We start from the raw sequence: 19,843 nt of genomic DNA, 5'->3' as shown, positions 1-19,843 counted from the left end.
ATTGATGTACCTACGTGAGTGCGTGTTTGAGGATGCTATTCAATCACGAAAATTCTACTGGATGGATTTTGATGAAACTTACGTACACGGGAAGAATAATGCCTGGAATAGAACATAGTTTATTTTTCTTACAAAAGTCCCCGGGACTTTGCCGGGGGCGCAGCTGTTAAAAAACAAATAAATTCTAAAGACAAAAAAAGAAATTATAATAATGGAAAGTTAAAGTATCTCTTTGTATACAACATTTGCTATCTTGCCCATTTGCTATTTGCCCTGTCACAGCTGGTGACCCGCGGAAAGCGACGTAGAGCTGTCCGTGTGAGAAGCAATTCGTCCTGAGGTCGACTCCGGCTGCTCCAAGCGTTTGACCTTGCAATTTGTTAATTGTCATCGCGAAACATATAGCCACTGTAAGCTGAACACGCTTAAATTGAAATGGAAAGTTGTTGGGAATGAGGGGAATGCGTGGTATAAAAACAATTTCACCAGCTGCACAACCAGTAAGAATTTTAGCTTCTATAATATTGTTATGAAGCGAAAATGTATTGTGAGGGCAATGTTAAAATATTAAGGGTTTTGAAAAAATCTCTAAGTGAATCTATTTGTTTTAAGCCGTAGATAGCTCGAATTGCCCTTTTTTTTGTAAACTATAATAATACTTTTAATTCTCATGTGGCGCCATCTCGTATCGGGTAGTCAAAAAATAAATATCTAAACCACGGGAACTAAATCAATGGTGAAACGGTAAGTATTGGCGTTACTACATTGTGTGTTATTAATCTTGAGCGATGCATTGTCGCCGATGCGGGGCGCGTCAAACTACCTACATAAAAAAAAATCTTCTCAAAGATGTGGTGAAACGGTAAGTACTGGCGAAACTAAATCAATGAAAAAAAGAATTTCTAATAAATTGAAAATTTTGCCAACGGCTACGATCGTGTTATTTCTTAAATTCTCATGAGGCGCCATCTCGTATCGGGTGGGGAAAAAAATAAATGTCTAAACCACGGGAACTTAATCAAAAAACAAAGCATAATGAATTAAATCAATAAAATGCTATTTTTTTAATCATCATTATAAATATGATAATTAATTATTTATAGCTTTTTATATCTATTCAAAAATGACGATGTTCCATACAAACTTGCACCCCCTAATTCATCCCCTTGGGATAGAATTTCAGGATAAAAAGTAGCCTATATTCTAATCCAGGTTAATAGCTATATCTGTGCCGAATTTCGTTCAAATCGGTTCGGTAGATTTTGCGTGATGCGCGTACAAACATACAGACAGACAGACGGACAGACAGACAGACAGACAGACAGACAAAAATTCTAAAAAAAATTGTTTTGACTTCTATTGACCCTAGAAAGACCCCTTATATTTTTTTTTCTTAAATATCTTCAATGTACAGACAAATTTCAGTTACAGTTTTATTATATGTATGGATTATGCAAAAAAATTGATGTACCTACGTGAGTGCGTGTTTGAGGATGCTATTCAATCACGAAAATTCTACTGGATGGATTTTGATGAAACTTACGTACACGGGAAGAATAATGCCTGGAATAGAACATAGTTTATTTTTCTTACAAAAGTCCCCGGGACTTTGCCGGGGGCGCAGCTGTTAAAAAACAAATAAATTCTAAAGACAAAAAAAGAAATTATAATAATGGAAAGTTAAAGTATCTCTTTGTATACAACATTTGCTATCTTGCCCATTTGCTATTTGCCCTGTCACAGCTGGTGACCCGCGGAAAGCGACGTAGAGCTGTCCGTGTGAGAAGCAATTCGTCCTGAGGTCGACTCCGGCTGCTCCAAGCGTTTGACCTTGCAATTTGTTAATTGTCATCGCGAAACATATAGCCACTGTAAGCTGAACACGCTTAAATTGAAATGGAAAGTTGTTGGGAATGAGGGGAATGCGTGGTATAAAAACAATTTCACCAGCTGCACAACCAGTAAGAATTTTAGCTTCTATAATATTGTTATGAAGCGAAAATGTATTGTGAGGGCAATGTTAAAATATTAAGGGTTTTGAAAAAATCTCTAAGTGAATCTATTTGTTTTAAGCCGTAGATAGCTCGAATTGCCCTTTTTTTTGTAAACTATAATAATACTTTTAATTCTCATGTGGCGCCATCTCGTATCGGGTAGTCAAAAAATAAATATCTAAACCACGGGAACTAAATCAATGGTGAAACGGTAAGTATTGGCGTTACTACATTGTGTGTTATTAATCTTGAGCGATGCATTGTCGCCGATGCGGGGCGCGTCAAACTACCTACATAAAAAAAAATCTTCTCAAAGATGTGGTGAAACGGTAAGTACTGGCGAAACTAAATCAATGAAAAAAAGAATTTCTAATAAATTGAAAATTTTGCCAACGGCTACGATCGTGTTATTTCTTAAATTCTCATGAGGCGCCATCTCGTATCGGGTGGGGAAAAAAATAAATGTCTAAACCACGGGAACTTAATCAAAAAACAAAGCATAATGAATTAAATCAATAAAATGCTATTTTTTTAATCATCATTATAAATATGATAATTAATTATTTATAGCTTTTTATATCTATTCAAAAATGACGATGTTCCATACAAACTTGCACCCCCTAATTCATCCCCTTGGGATAGAATTTCAGGATAAAAAGTAGCCTATATTCTAATCCAGGTTAATAGCTATATCTGTGCCGAATTTCGTTCAAATCGGTTCGGTAGATTTTGCGTGATGCGCGTACAAACATACAGACAGACAGACGGACAGACAGACAGACAGACAGACAGACAAAAATTCTAAAAAAAATTGTTTTGACTTCTATTGACCCTAGAAAGACCCCTTATATTTTTTTTTCTTAAATATCTTCAATGTACAGACAAATTTCAGTTACAGTTTTATTATATGTATGGATATCTTCAATGTACAGACAAATTTCAGTTACAGTTTTATTATATGTATGGATGGATATGTATGGATATATGGATTAATTATTTATAGCTTTTTATATCGATTCAAAAATGACGATGTTCCATGCAAACTTGCACCCCCTAATTCATCCCCTTGGGATAGAATTTCAGGATAAAAAGTAGCCTATATTCTAATCCAGGTTAATAGCTATATCTGTGCCGAATTTCGTTCAAATCCGTTCGGTAGATTTTGCGTGATGCGCGTACAAACATACAGACAGACAGACGGACAGACAGACAGACAGACAGACAGACAAAAATTCTAAAAAAAATTGTTTTGACTTCTATTGACCCTAGAAAGACCCCTTATATTTTTTTTCTTAAATATCTTCAATGTACAGACAAATTTCAGTTACAGTTTTATTATATGTATGGATGTATTATTTAAAGCCATGAATGCTTTGGATATAACTATCAACTACTTATATTTACCACATAATCTTTAAATCTTTAATTCATTAATATGCAGGGTCTATTGAAGGCCGATTCTATAAATTACCTTCGTTTATTCGAATCCAAAATAAGTAATGAAAACTTATTGCAATAAGGTTATTATCATCTAATATTCGCATGTCTAGGAATTACACCTATTCTTACTATTTATTACTATACCTAAAATGAATGACTACCCCTGTTGATGACTGACTGGACTGTATTGTGTATTCTCCTTCGGAGATAAGATATTACCTTTCCTGATGACATATCAAATATTAAATTAGTTAAAAATATTAATTCAGCTCATTGCAATGTCAAGCTAATGCTGCATTGTAGAATAAGGTAATATCGCTTGGAGACATTTGGTCTCTCCTCTCGTCCCTTGACAGGACTTTGACTTACTTCGACAGTATTGACATACAGACTTACAAGGTCTCTTTGAATTTGATTGACTTGAGAAAATATGAATGAGCTAGGGGGGAGGATTACCCCGTCTGGTGACGCGATCCACCGGTAGCGACGGGGAGGGGTCGCTGCCTATACCCGAAAGCTCAAATGCTGCAAACATGTATTTCTGTATATTCATATTGAATATAAATGGTTATCTATACTTGAAAGTTCAAATGCTGGGAACATGTCAATCTGTATTTCATATTAATTTATATAAACGTATGCCTATACCTGAAAGCTCAAATGCTGATGTGACGTCATATCAGTACCTCAATATTTACCTAATATGCCTATACCCGAAAGTTCAAATGCTCATTTAAATATCATACCATTGTGTAATTCCATACTTAATAAAATACGTATATTACCTATAACTAGAAGCTCGAGTGTTGAAGTGAAATATATACTATATGCTTTTCCAATCTGGATAAAAATAATGGAAAACTTGAATATTTAATTTACTCTCTATTTACCTACATTACCTATAAGTTCCTATTTATAATTTAAGTAATCAGACAGAGTTAGGTCATATAGGTTCACTAGGGTTGTTCTAGGATATGTAGACTTCGTAGAGTCTGAGGTTATATCGGCTATGCAACCAGGGAAATACCACTATGATCACGTATTGGCCATATTAAGAAATCACATTAGGATATAAGAAATACGGAAAGTTAAATTATAAAGGGTCCTTAGGTTATGCGTTATATTATTTATTACATTGGTGTCGTAAAAAGAGCGTATTACATTATAATAGTATTTTAATTATTTAGTTGTTAGGGCGTCGCAATTTGGTGTCGTTTGGGAGTAATTACAAAAATAAAATATAAATAAGTAAATAGTAATTATTAATTTGAAATAATTTTTAAAAATATTTAATAATAATATAGAAGGGAGGGGGGGTCGTTACAATTTGCCGTGCGTGCACGTGTGCCGTGACCAGGATATAAAAAAAAACGTAGTGACTAGGATATAAAAAAATGTAGTGACCAGGATATAAAAAAAACGTAGTGACTAGGATATAAAAAAAATGTAGTGACCAGGATATAAAAAAAACGTAGTGACTAGGATATAAAAAAAAACGTAGTGACCAGGATATATAAAAAAAACGTAGTGACCAGGATATAAAAAAAAAACGTAGAGACCAGGATATAAAAAAAAACATAGTGACTAGGTTATAAAAAAAATGTAGCGACCAGGATATATAAAAAACGTAGTGACCAGGATATATAAAAAACGTAGTGACAAGAATATATAAAAAAAATAGGTTATATAATTAGTTTAATTTTTTAATTTAGTTTTATTAAAAGTGTAACATTTATACAGTTTTTCTCAGAGTTGTTTCCTAGTTTGTTATGAAATAAATAATTAAGATATTGTTTTAAAACGCTTAAAAGTTAAATATTATTTCTTTTATTATTTTTATTTTAGCTTGATTTCTTATTTGGCCAATTAAAGTGGCCGAGTACATTTAATATGTAAATCGGTCACAATTTGTTGCCGCGATGTGTGATGCGAAGTCTACATAAAATATTTCATTTATCTTCTAATTTTAGTAATCTAAACTTATTATTAATATATATAATAAAAAAAAAAAATCTTGATCGTTATATAAGAAAAACTTGTAGCTTTTAATAATTACTTATGTTTCGGGAGCGAAGTTTCGGGTCAAGATCGTTGTTCATTTATTTCTCAGTAGTATGATTCTATGAATCGGTAATATTTTAGCAAGCATGCAATTTGAAGCCATGCCTACAACGGGAACAAAGAAATAGTTCATGTGGGCCTTATCACATGGGAATGTTTATAAAAAACAATAGGTCTGTTCATGGGCCGGTTCTTAGATTTCAGCGGGATACAAAAACAGAGTCAAGTTGTACCTCGACATCTTTATGGTCACCTCTCAGCGTGTGAAATAAACAAAAAAGGGGCTGACTAAGTACTAGAGCTCACTTTTCGTGTTGACGTGTAGAAGTATAATAGTTTGACTAATTTATGACTACAAGTGTTCGTTAGAAAAACATGACGATAAGAAAGAATTGACGATCGATATGGGGTCGAAACAAAAAACTAAATTACGTAGCCCAAATCAATGTTGTAAGTGGTGTGCTTATTTATGACGTTGCACATGTTTTCTTCCGAAGTTAGGGTGACCAAATTTTAGAAAGAGAAAAAAAATATGTCCTAGATTTAGGTATCATTATTGAGAACATTTACCTTTATTACGTAGGTAATAATGATAGCAGAATAATAATTAGTTTTACTTTTGATTTGGAAAATTTACCAAATATGTATATAGTTACAAAAAAAACATGATTTTATTTTACGACTGTAGAATTTGGGGTCGCGGGGTTTATACATATATATTCATCAAATTAGTTACAAAAAAATAGTTTAGAAAATTAAATTTAGCTTAGTATTACTTTCAGAGTTTAACAGTCAGATAGCTTGGACACCCTATTATAGTTAATTGAATACGTCTCCGTTACGTCTGTCTCTTTGCGGGGTGGACGGAGTCAGCAATCTTGGGCGAATTTAGAAGTTTCGTTTGGATGAAAAGCTAATAGTTTACCTGATCATTATATTTCTTATTATTAAAAAGATTTTTGTTAATTTAATTAGAAGGGTGGAGGTAGGTTATCTGCTCACCTTGGTACTTATGAGGTTACTAGCGCGGGGTTGAAAGATTTGGATACAGAAGTATATTTGTGATATACGGTTATTCGAATTTGTCGTTGCGGGGTGGACAGAGTCAGCATTCAGTTATGCTACTACGGGATAAAAATACTTTGCTAGTAAAGAATTAATTTAATTGTAATTATAGATGGATGATTTTGTGTAAGAGTGGTTATGGTGAAGTTCAATATGTCCTTCGAATCTTTGTATTTATAATACTATACTGGTGTGGGGTCGGGATTTTTACAGTCCTGTTAGTCATGCTGGAATGATGGTGTGGGGTCGGACATTAAAGTGTTCTGTTCATCCTGGTGTTGAGATGGTGACGTGGGGTCGGAAATTATATGAACGATATTTGAGATTATAGATAAAGGTTATACGATTAATTTATTTTCTACACCCTGGTGTTGTAGTACCGTAAAACGGGGCTATTTAAAATTCATGGGGCTAATTGAAATTATAAAAATAAAATATTTGGAACCTCATAACATTTTATTTTTCTACTAATTGGATATTTTGTTTTCGTCTGGCAACACTCACTCTAAAGCTGTCACCACGCAATGAAATTTTGAGGTTAGAAATGACATGTGTGTGCTGCAAAAGGGGCTTGCAAAAAATATTAAAAATATTGCTTAATTTATGGCTCTCATACTTTTATTTGGTAACTAGTTATTTTTTGAGGTAAGTTGAACATGATATTTGTATTATATCTTATGTTTCCTTGTGATTTTAATGGATTCTATAGGCTTTTTCTAACTACGTTGATTCGCCATATTTGTTTTGATTTATCAAACGGGGCTTTTTGGTACAGTTTTGGGGCTATTTAAAACATAATTCCAAATAGCCCCCTCTATGTCCGATGACAGATTTGTATACGATTTAAGGTGATGTGCCAAATAGCCCCAAACGTAACTTTCGAGTAATTAAGGCGAAGTTCTTCTGTTTTGTTCCAGTGCAATTGATCATGGTGCGTACATATACTAGGAAGTATACAAATTCCAGAAATGGCAAATCTTTTTTACCTTACCAAAATTACTCAGCGGAAAATTTACAAGTAGCAATAGAGAGTGTAAAAGAAGGAAGAATGAGTCTTACCGATGCCGCAGACACTTTTGGTGTGCCAAAGAGTACCTTAAGTAGAAAGACAAGAAATATTAACTGTACGCAAGAGACAGCAGGCCATCCAACATTATTTACGCCTGAAGAAGAGAAAGTCTTCATTAAATTTGTTTTAATAGTAGGGGAATGGGGGTTTCCGTTTGATACCACAGATCTTCGTGTATTTGCCAAGAAATATCTCGACAGACTTGGAAAAAATGTGTATAATCTAAAAGATAATATGCCAGGTTATGATTGGGCCAGAAACTTTCTTCAAAGACATAGATTACAAATTTCAAACCGTAAATCTGCACATATTTCCAGTGACCGAGCCAGATTTAGGTCAGATGATATTGATGCCTTTTTTGAGAATTATGTTAATACGGTTGAGGGTGTTCCTGCAGCGCACATCATTAACTATGATGAAACGAATTTAACAGATGATCCCGGCAATAAAAAATATATTTATAAAAGAGGATGCAAGTATCCAGAGCGGATCATAAATAGCTCGAAAACGGCAATTTCGCTCATGTTTTCGGGCACTGCATCAGGACATCTCTTACCTATTTACGTTGTCTACAAATCGGAAAATCTTTGGGATACGTGGATGGAGGGAGGACCAGAAGGGACGAGATATAATCGTTCCAAGAGCGGATGGTTTGATTCAACCTGCTTCGAAGATTGGTTTCATACCATTATAGTTCCCTATTTTCGTAATAAGCCTGGACGGAAGGTGTTGATAGGTGATAATTTATCATCACACTTTTCGGAAAGTGTAATAAAAACTTGTGAGACATTGAATATTGCATTTGTATGTCTGCCACCTAAAACAACACATTTATTACAACCTCTGGACGTCGCGTTTTTTGCTCCTTTGAAGGTATACTGGAGAGATATTCTTACCAAATGGAAAATTACCGAGGGAAGACATCACAAAACCTTAATTAAGAGTGCATTTCCTAAATTGTTGAAAAAACTTAAAAATAAATTAATCGAAAATGATGCCGAATCCAGAAATTTAATAGCAGGTTTTAATAAATCCGGACTTTACCCTGTTGATCTTAATCGTCCCAAATCTCGATTACCCCAATCTCATGTTCCAAGGTCCGAGGAAGAAATAGAGACAAGTAGTACTTCAGTTATAAAGGATATGTTGATGGAATTGCGATGTCCCGATGAGCCGACGGGAATGAGACGGAAAAAGAGATTTGTGGTTGAACCGGGAAAGAGCGTATCTTCCGACGATTTAGTACAAAATCAGTCAAAAACAAGTGCAAGATTAAAGGTGTCCGGAAAAAGAAAAGAATTAAAGAAGTCTACTTCAAACATCCTATCAGACCCATTTATTGATTCAGTTCCATCTGGACTACATCAAATAAGGAGCAATAAAAATCATGATAGTGATAATTCCGATGATCAAATTGCGTCTGTTCTTATGCCTAAGTCAAAACTAACATCCTACAAGGGCATGGGAAAAGGGATCGGTAAAAAAACAAAACCTTGTAAAATATTGATTAATAAGAAGCAACAAAGTGAGAATGTAACAGAAACAGCTCTAAATGATACATTAGTTAACTCTGGTTCATTATTACAGTCATCTCTCCAAAATCCCGAAAGCCTCAAAAATTTATGTATCAGATGGGTCAATACTCACTTAATTCAAAACAATGAACTATCCGGACAAAGATCATTTATTCAAAATTTGTACGAAACCAAAAACTATGAAGCTAACGTGCCATTTATAGGTGAATTACCAGAATGCCTACTAAATAGCAGACCCACTACTAGATCTAAACCTATAATTACATCAGAAGTTATTTTTGAAGCAGGATCTTCCCAAAATATTCGTAATCGTAAGAAAATAAACGCTATACTACAAAAAGAAAATGTTGAAATTACGCAGTTTGCTTTAAATATGAAATTAAATATAGAAAATAAAGAACAAGTAACTGAAAAAAGAAAAGTCGTAGAAGAAATTACACAAGAAAGTAAAGAATTAAAAGAAATAATAGATAATGTGAAACCTAAGAAAAAAATAAAAAGTGAGACAGCTACTAAAGTGAAAAAAAGGACGCAGAAACACATTTCTCGAAAACAAAAATGGAGGAGATCTAGTAGTGATTCCAGCTCATCTGAGATTATAATGTGTATGGCTGATTCTGATGATTCAGAATATGAAACAATGGATGATTTAATCACGGAATTTTACGAAGAAGAACAAGAAAATATAGAACCATCAATTCCCTTTGGCTTTTCTGAAATTGAATTTTTTACAGAGGATAATAATACATTAAAAATTGATTCCTGGATTTTAGCAAAATTTGCTACAAAAAAGAGCGTTAAACATTTCGTAGGAAAGATAATATTAATAAAAAACAACATTCCTGATGTCAAATTTGTGAGAAAAGTAAAGGAATCAAAATTTAATAGAGGATCGGTGTTTACTTATCCTACAGTAGATGACATTTGTACCATGAGACATTTGGATGATATTGTTCTAGTATTACCAGAGCCCAACATCTCTCGGCGAGGACAAATCATATTTGATATTGATTTGAGTAATTACAACGTACAATAGGTTTAACTGTTTTGACTTATGGTATTTTAAATTTTATTTTCGAAGTCTTTAGACTGACTATGATTAAGACTGATTTAATGTTATGATTATAATTAAGGAAGTATCAATGCCAAATATTGTGCCTTATTTTTTGTTAAATGTTTACCTACCGCAATGACATTCACCTTCTTACAAACTTTGATGAGAACTTTGATAGTTGATTAAGTATTTGTTTATGTTTGAATTAGACCGCTGATGTCTAGAAAATATTGTTGTTTTAATACATATTATAGTTACCGAGAGACCTGATTAGATAAATAAGTACAGACATTTGATACATATTTTTGAAAGTTTTAATTATATTACCTGGGTTAACTTTATTATCAGAATTCCTACCTACTGAATTTTTAATATGGTAAACTTCCAGTTCCAATGTTCTTATTTGTTTTTTTATGTACATTTTGGAATTTTGAGAATTGGTTTATTTTTGTAATGTTTATTTTAGTGATTGTTGTTGAGTTCTCAACATTGGTTCCATAGTATAATTAAGTTGTTTGAAATAATTGGGTGAGTTGCCCTTTTGCGACTGTGATTTTAGTTATTTTACACGTTGTTTAATAATATGCGTGCCTTATTACTAGTATAGTAAAAGTTAAATTGTTTTTAAATTGCTCAGACTGTTGATGATGATGAGTGAACTGATTAGATAAATAAGTACAGTTATTTGATACTTATGAAAGTTTAAGTGTTATTAACCGGGTCAATTTTATTATTAAAGTTCCTACCTACTTAATTAATATGGTAAACTTCCAGTGTTCTTATTTGATGTTTCTTTTTTGTATCACATTTTTCATTTAAATAAACATACTTAAAGTACATTCAACAATTTCATTTAAATAATGACTTCCCCTTAAATTGTTCCAAATATATCCTACATTCTCTCCTTTAGTCCAACTGATTAATCATCGTACTTCCAAATAACCCCAATATAGTGGCACTATAGTTTTATAGTGCAAGATTTTACAACAAAATTGAACAAGAGCACTATAGACATATAGCCAGGTACACACTATCAATGTTCTGATTATCGCCAAACTGATTCAAATTAAAACTGGCCTACATTTTACTGAAATATTAAACATTTTGTGTCGATTTCCAGATAGCCCCAAAATTGCGAAAATTGGAACAGCGCTTATAAAACAGGCTATCTTCGGAATTTTAATCAATATACGTTTGAAAATAATAGTTCCGGAAACGCCACTTCAAAATCTGTCCAAATTAATCATCAAAACAGGATTATTTAAACATAAAGTCGTTAAAAAAATTGTTTTTTACCAAATCTTGTACCAAATAGCCCCATTTTACGGTAGTAACAAAGTTTGCTAACCTATTTTAATAAAGAAACATTGAGATTGGATGTATTAACGTAATAAGTAGTTATTAATCTAGTAAAGTTATCAGGCGTCAATGGTTTTTACATATGATAATGATACAGTGTTTAATTTTAAATAGTTCTTAAGGTTATGTTTATCAATTATATGACTAAATAATTAGGTAGTGAAAAGGAGTACGGTATGAATACGGTAGGGCAAAGCTAGAAATTAAAATAAATATTTGAAATTATTACAGATATGTATATAAGTAACTCAAACTCGGTCGGTTACGTAGGTCGGTATGATTGAGAGAGAGAGATTTCTAAAGATGAGACAGAGACTTCCGGAGATGAGAGAGAGTTGTAAATTGATCTAGGAAATTGTGAATCTTCAAGACTCAGTACTTGATCATAATAGTTTATCATACCAAGACGAGTGTTAATAATATCGAGTAGAGAGAGAAGCGGTAGAAAGCAAATGACAGGTTGAGAGAGATTGGTAGATACAGTAAAAGTATTTTTACATAAGGAGTAGTTAATTTAAGAATAAATTATGTGTTAGTTGTATATTTAATAATACCTAAGGAATGCTAATGTCAAATTCAGATTTATTATAATATATGTAAGTACTAGTCGGCTGATATTTTAATACCGAGTTCAGCTAGTTTTTACGTATGTTTCAATTTCGCCCTGCAGTCATTCTTATATCTATTGAAAAAAAAAATACTCGTAGAGTGAATGTTCTAGTTGCCTCGTAAAGAATAAAGACGTGATTTATATTTGGACATATGTATATGTGTTTTGCTTCACAATTTTAAGGTTATAATCTGTAACCTACTTAATTTTATTATGAATAATATTTGAGGTTAGTACTATAGTGGTTAAATAGGACAAAGTGATAATGGAATGTGAAACGAATGGGGTCGTAAATGGGTGTACTTTTATTAAACTATGTAAGTAAGTACGACTTACACTTAATTTGATGAACTGGTGATGATACAAATATGTAAGTCTTGAGGGAAAAATCAGTTACATCAATCATAGTCATATCATTAACCAATTTTAGACTATCTAAAATTGGTTAAAAGACATATAAGGAATTTGAATTTAGCAGAACATTGGAATCGATTTAGCAAGTTGCGTCAAGATATTCGTAGTTAAAGTAACTGTCGTTACAAATAAGTGATTAGATGATTGTACATATCTAGTGTAGTCTTCTACATCCATACAAGCACGATAGTTGAAGTATTAGGAAAAGAAGTTATCTGACTGATTATTACAGGAGAAGAATAATAAATAAGTAATCTTTGTGAAGGTTTATCTTTTTGAAATATAGATTATTAATAAAGTCTGAAATACATTTAAAAAAAAAATATCTACCGACCGACGTGATGGATGGACATGATATGATGGATTCATATTCATGCTAATAATAATAATATACCTATATCTATGGAATCAATGGGGTATCTATTTAAAAATCAACAGTTTATATCTAAAATTTAACATTAAAACCAAAAACGTATGTACCGATATTGTGTTTACATATGGAAAACAAATTAAAATTGTATCATACTGATATTTCAAAAAAGAACAGTAAAAGAAATGATAATCTTTTGAGATTGAAATAATTTAAGTTTGTAATAATGTTTAAAATAAGTAATTGAAGTAAAACAAAGTGTTGACAGATTTACTGGTTTGGTGGAGGGGTAATTAATTGAAACATTTTATAGTGGTTTTTATGTTGTAAATTTGTGTATAATAATGTTTTATCGTAATCAGGTTACGGTTGTGACATATTCTCAAGTGGCGAATGGTGACTGATTTGAGGTGGTGTTAAGATAAAAAAAAAGTATGAGAGGGCTTGGTTTATGTCACATTGCTGAGCTTGATTACACCCATATTATTTACTCAAAGCAAAGAAGTACACTACACAATGAATTTGGTACAGTGGGAATTTGGAGTTAGGCTTACATAAAAATATATGCTTCAAAAATAGAGGTATATATTACATCCCGGTGTTACAACAACTGTACGAAATTCCTCACTGCACAAAAAGCTAAGACGATAACTAGTACACTGCACATTCTCCAAGGAAGTGTTGGGGTTGCTCTAAAGTTTTGAGAAAACTTTTAGTACATGGGCACCTTTGTCTCACCGTTACATAGATTTGACCTTGATTCGTGGGAATGTTACGTAATCAATTCAGAAATAATCGGAAGATTGGATTAATCTGAGTGGATAACCATTACTACTAGAGTTGGCAGTCTCACACCCTGTTTCCTATCAAGATCATTGTCAAAATCTGGTTGATCGAGAATGGTCGTTCATTGCAAAAGTAAAAAGCTCAAAGCTTGCTTTGGTGATTTCTGATATTTCCTTGGTTGAAATACTCCTCACACTGCTTTTTCACCCACACTAGGGCATACGCATTTCCTTGTGTTTGAGAAAATAATATTTTGTTGAATATTCTTCGGAAAAAAAAAAGAAGAAGAATATATGTTATAATGACCTTATGTTCAAAACATTTGAGAATTGTGAGTGGTGAAAAATTCTACTCCGGTTTCAAGGACGTTGTCTTTCCACCTGTGTATAATTTTGGGGTCGATTGTAACGGTCCAAGATATTTGCACACGTTATTTCATTCTCAAATATTTTATCACAAATATATTTTAATATTTAAATCAATTTTATAATATTCTAATAATGTATTTAATTCAAATAGCTGAACGAGGCCGTTCAGTCCTTTCAGGACTGTTGGCTCTGTCAGCCTGCAAGGGAAATGGACGTGACCGTATGTATGTATATTTAATTCCGCCGTGCAAGGACAAAGGGCTTGCTTAACAAAAACGTGTGAGATGCTAATTGGTTAATAAGTTGGTGGCGTCTTAGTTAGGGCCACGCCCATATTTTAACAAAAGCAAATTGGGAGTTTGAAAAAGGATGATTCGATTCGGGGTTTAGGATCAGTCGGGATCATTCGGAGTCGGGATTAGTCTGGGTTAGGCAGTCGATCTCAATCGGGAAGAGTCGATGGAGCCTATAAGTATCGGTCAGGGGTCGGGGATGCTGAATCCGTGGGGTTAGTCGCGAACGGTTAGGACGGACGGAATCTGGCCAGATAACGGGGTAGACAAGCCTTAAACGCGATCGGCTTGCGCATGCGCATGCATAGTAATTACGCGCGGGAATCGGTTTCGATATTAATTTGAAATAATATAATTTTATTCGATAAGTGATGAGTGAAGTGGTTCCTGGAAGGCGGTTACAGGAAACGGGTGAAAGAATTCCATTATTTTTATTTTATTATTTATTTGAATTCGAATAATGAAATTGATATAAAAATGTGTTGAATTCCTTGCTTGGGTTGAAAGTTGATCCAAAGTCAATAATATATTATCTTCTATGAAATGTGAATATTTCTGGCTTGCTTGGTCTTGAGTGAAATGAATCATTGAAAAATTAATATTAATTAATTATTATTTAAAAGGATGATTTCCGGATTTTGAGAGCTATGATCTGATCTGATCAGTGAAACTGGTCGTCCGTAATTCTTCGAGGCAAAGCAGTGGAGTTGGACATAGATTTAGATTATACGCAATCAAGTCTAGAAAGTCTTATCTGAATTATTCTCATATGAGATCATCTCAGGGGAAACACCCTTACAACTTTTAGTGAATGAAATATTTTCACTTATTTTATACAACCTATGGTTTTATATGAGAAACAATCAGACACTTACCTACTTTTGTGATCATTTTGCCAAGATTAACCAAGTGAGGAAATACATTTATAACGTATGTATTATTTAAAGCCATGAATGCTTTGGATATAACTATCAACTACTTATATTTACCACATAATCTTTAAATCTTTAATTCATTAATATGCAGGGTCTATTGAAGGCCGATTCTATAAATTACCTTCGTTTATTCGAATCCAAAATAAGTGATGAAAACTTATTGCAATAAGGTTATTATCATCTAATATTCGCATGTCTAGGAATTACACCTATTCTTACTATTTATTACTATACCTAAAATGAATGACTACCCCTGTTGATGACTGACTGGACTGTATTGTGTATTCTCCTTCGGAGATAAGATATTACCTTTCCTGATGACATATCATACATACATACATACATAAAATCACGCCTCTTTCCCGGAGGGGTAGGCAGAGACTACCTCTTTCCACTTGCCACGATCTCTGCATACTTCTTTCGCTTCGTCCACATTCATAACTCTCTTCATACAAGCTCGGCGGTTTCGGGTACTTTTGACCTGACCCTTTACCAGGACGTCCTTAATTTGATCAAGATACGTTCGTCTAGGTCTTCCCACTCCGACCTTTCCCTCCACACTCTCCTTGTATATCTGCTTAGTCAACCTGCTTTCATTCATCCTCTCCACATGACCGAACCATCTTAACATACCCTTTTCTATTCCTGTAACTACATCTTCTTTCACATCACAACATTCCCTTATCACGCTGTTCCTTATCCTGTCACTCAATTTCACACCCATCATACTCCTTAACGCTCTCATTTCCACTGCATTTATTCTGCTTTCATGCTTCTTTTGCCATACCCAACTTTCACTCCCATACATTAATGTCGGGACCAACACGCCCCTGTGCACAGCCAGTCGAGCCTTTTTGGATAGTTTCTGACTGCTCATAAAGGCTTGCAAAGCTCCATTCACCATGTTCCCCGCGTTCACTCTCCTTTCAATATCACTATCATACTTGCCATCTGATGTAAACTTTGATCCTAGATATACAAACTCTTTCACTTGCTCCACTTTTTCTCCTCCAATCAAAATATTACATGCTGTCATTTCTTTCTCCATTTCAAAAACCAGTGTTTTAGTTTTACTTACGTTCACTTTCATTCCTTTCTCTTTTAAAGCTTCATGCATACAGTTTACCATCTCCTGTAACTCCTCCGCTGATGACGCCAGTATAACCTGATCGTCGGCATAGAGCAGACATTTGACGAGTAACTCATTCATCCTTAATCCACTTTTAGACTCTCTCAAATCTGTCAAACAGCTATCCATAAATAGGTTGAAAAGCCACGGTGACGCAACACATCCTTGCCTAACGCCTTTCTCAATCTTAAACCACTCAGTGTGCGCTCCGTTTATCCTGACACAAGCACTCGAATCCTCATATAAGGATTTCAGTGCTCGTATTAAGAGACTGCTAACCCCATGCATAGAAAGTGCTGACCACAATTCATTCCTCTCAACTCTGTCATAGGCCTTTTCCAGATCTACGAATGTGCAATAGACTTTTTGACTCTTGGCCAAAAACTTTTCGCCTATGCACCGCAAGGAAAAGACCTGATCAGTACATCCCATTCCCTTTCGAAATCCCGCTTGAGCATCCCATATTTTGTCATCAGTTTCATTCCTGACTCTATTAATCAATACCTTAGCATACAATTTGCCGACGACGCTAAGCAGGCTTATACCACGATAATTTTTGCAATCCAGCTGTGACCCTTTTCCTTTGTAAAGTGGCACGATAACAGCCTTACACCAATCTTTTGGTACTCGGCCGCTTCTCCAACACAAATTGAAAAGGCAGTACAACTGACTAGCTACTACGCCTTTTCCTGCTTTAAGCATCTCGACCGACACTCTATCACACCCAGCAGCCTTTCCCGCTTTCATACTCTTAAGTGCTTCCACAATTTCGAACATTTCAATTTCGCCTTCCATCTCATTCTCTTTTTCTTCGCTATAGCAGAAATCTTTCTTATTTCCTTCCTTTTTTTCAAATAAACTTTCAAAATAGTCCTTCCATATCTTTAGTACACATTCTTCTCCTTTCACAATGCTACCATCCTGGCATCTGATCCTAGTCAGCTCTCTGTTTATAGTATTTCCTCGGGCTGACCTTACGGATTTCCAGAATACTTTCAAATTTGACTGAAAGTCTTCTGATAGCCTTTTATCAAAATCCTCTTTATACTCTTCTTTCTTTCTAATCACAGCTTTCTTAACCAAATCTTTCATTTTCTTATATTCCTTACGTGCTTCATTCACATCTTCATCTATAACCTCTTGCATTCTTAAGTTAGCTTTTGCTGCTAACAAATCCAGCCATGCTTTCTTCTTTAATCGCACAAGTTCTTGCACATCTTTACTCATCCACGCATTTTTGTGATTTTTTCCTTTCCTTCTTCTACTTACACCACACACTTCAACAGCTACTTTCACAATTCTTTCTTTAAATTCCTTCCATCCATCTTCAATATCGCTCATTTCCTCTAAATCTTCAAATTCATCCTTCAGTCTATTAATATACTTCTTACCTACATCCATATCTTGCAAATTTTCTACTTTTACTCTTTCCAAAGCGCTGGTTTGCTCCCTTACCCTGTGCCGCCAGCGATTGAAGATACCCCTTATCCGGGATATCACCAGTAAATGGTCCGAGTCAATGCCAGCACCGCGATATGCACGGGTATCCAGCACTTTGTTCTTCAATCTTTCATCTACAATCACAAAGTCTATCATACTTTTTAAAATACCTTCCACTCTTGTGTAGGTGTGGATCTCTTTATGTTGAAACATTGAGTTCGACACAAAAAGATCCCACTCTAGACAAATTTCTAATACACTTCTTCCATTATCATTCACCTTTTCGTCACCAAACGCACATGACATATCAAATATTAAATTAGTTAAAAATATTAATTCAGCTCATTGCAATGTCAAGCTAATGCTGCATTGTAGAATAAGGTAATATCGCTTGGAGACATTTGGTCTCTCCTCTCGTCCCTTGACAGGACTTTGACTTACTTCGACAGTATTGACATACAGACTTACAAGGTCTCTTTGAATTTGATTGACTTGAGAAAATATGAATGAGCTAGGGGGGAGGATTACCCCGTCTGGTGACGCGATCCACCGGTAGCGACGGGGAGGGGTCGCTGCCTATACCCGAAAGCTCAAATGCTGCAAACATGTATTTCTGTATATTCATATTGAATATAAATGGTTATCTATACTTGAAAGTTCAAATGCTGGGAACATGTCAATCTGTATTTCATATTAATTTATATAAACGTATGCCTATACCTGAAAGCTCAAATGCTGATGTGACGTCATATCAGTACCTCAATATTTACCTAATATGCCTATACCCGAAAGTTCAAATGCTCATTTAAATATCATACCATTGTGTAATTCCATACTTAATAAAATACGTATATTACCTATAACTAGAAGCTCGAGTGTTGAAGTGAAATATATACTATATGCTTTTCCAATCTGGATAAAAATAATGGAAAACTTGAATATTTAATTTACTCTCTATTTACCTACATTACCTATAAGTTCCTATTTATAATTTAAGTAATCAGACAGAGTTAGGTCATATAGGTTCACTAGGGTTGTTCTAGGATATGTAGACTTCGTAGAGTCTGAGGTTATATCGGCTATGCAACCAGGGAAATACCACTATGATCACGTGCTATTGGCCATATTAAGAAATCACATTAGGATATAAGAAATACGGAAAGTTAAATTATAAAGGGTCCTTAGGTTATGCATTATATTATTTATTACATTGGTGTCGTAAAAAGAGCGTATTACATTATAATAGTATTTTAATTATTTAGTTGTTAGGGCGTCGCAATTTGGTGTCGTTTGGGAGTAATTACAAAAATAAAATATAAAATATAAATAAGTAAATAGTAATTATTAATTTGAAATAATTTTTAAAAATATTTAATAATAATATAGAAGGGAGGGGGGGTCGTTACAGCGTATTTCACTCGTTCGTACATTAGACCATTTTGTTGCTAAGAACTAAGTTGTGATGTTGTGTTGTGTGTGATAATTTATTACGATTATAATGTCGGTCTGTTTATTTATAATTTAAAGTTTCTGCTATTATTGTTAAACAAAGTGAACTTAGGAAGTATGGTTGGTGCGTGATCTTACCAAGGGCTCGCAGGAAGTTTACTTACTACGGTTTCTTCCAGCCAATCATCAGTTAGGAATTAGGAAGTGTGGTTGGTGCGTGATCTTACCATGGGCTCGCAGGAAGTTTACTTACCACGGTTTCTTCCAGCCAATCATCAGTTAGGAATTAGGAAGTATGGTCGGTGCGTGATCTTACCACGGGCTCGCAGAAAGTTACTTACCATGGTGCTTTCAACCGATCATCAGTTAGGAATTAGGAAGTGTGGTCGGTGCGTGATCTTACCACGGGCTCGCAGAAAGTTACTTACCATGGTGCTTTCAACCGATCATCAGTTAGGAATTAGGAAGTGTG

General features: G+C 34.2%; 1 protein-coding gene across 1 annotated transcript; it reads left to right on the top strand.

Moving 5' to 3' along the window:
* The first annotated feature begins 6,937 nt into the window (after positions 1-6,937).
* Positions 6,938-11,543, top strand: LOC132904040 (uncharacterized). The gene is made up of 2 exons (XM_060953966.1): positions 6,938-7,205; positions 7,478-11,543. The coding sequence occupies exon 2, from the start codon at positions 7,489-7,491 to the stop codon at positions 10,198-10,200; it is 2,712 nt and encodes a 903-aa protein (XP_060809949.1). The 5' UTR covers positions 6,938-7,205; positions 7,478-7,488; the 3' UTR covers positions 10,201-11,543.
* Positions 11,544-19,843: the final 8,300 nt, after the last annotated feature.

This window comes from Amyelois transitella, chromosome W (assembly GCF_032362555.1).
Source record: "Amyelois transitella isolate CPQ chromosome W, ilAmyTran1.1, whole genome shotgun sequence".
In the NCBI taxonomy this organism is placed as follows: domain Eukaryota; kingdom Metazoa; phylum Arthropoda; class Insecta; order Lepidoptera; family Pyralidae; genus Amyelois; species Amyelois transitella.
This window is presented reverse-complemented; position numbering and strand designations above follow the sequence as displayed.

Coding starts and splice junctions, on each gene's coding strand:
- LOC132904040 (XM_060953966.1), top strand. CDS start 7,489: ATGGTGCGTACATATACTAGGAAGTATACAAATTCCAGAAATGGCAAA.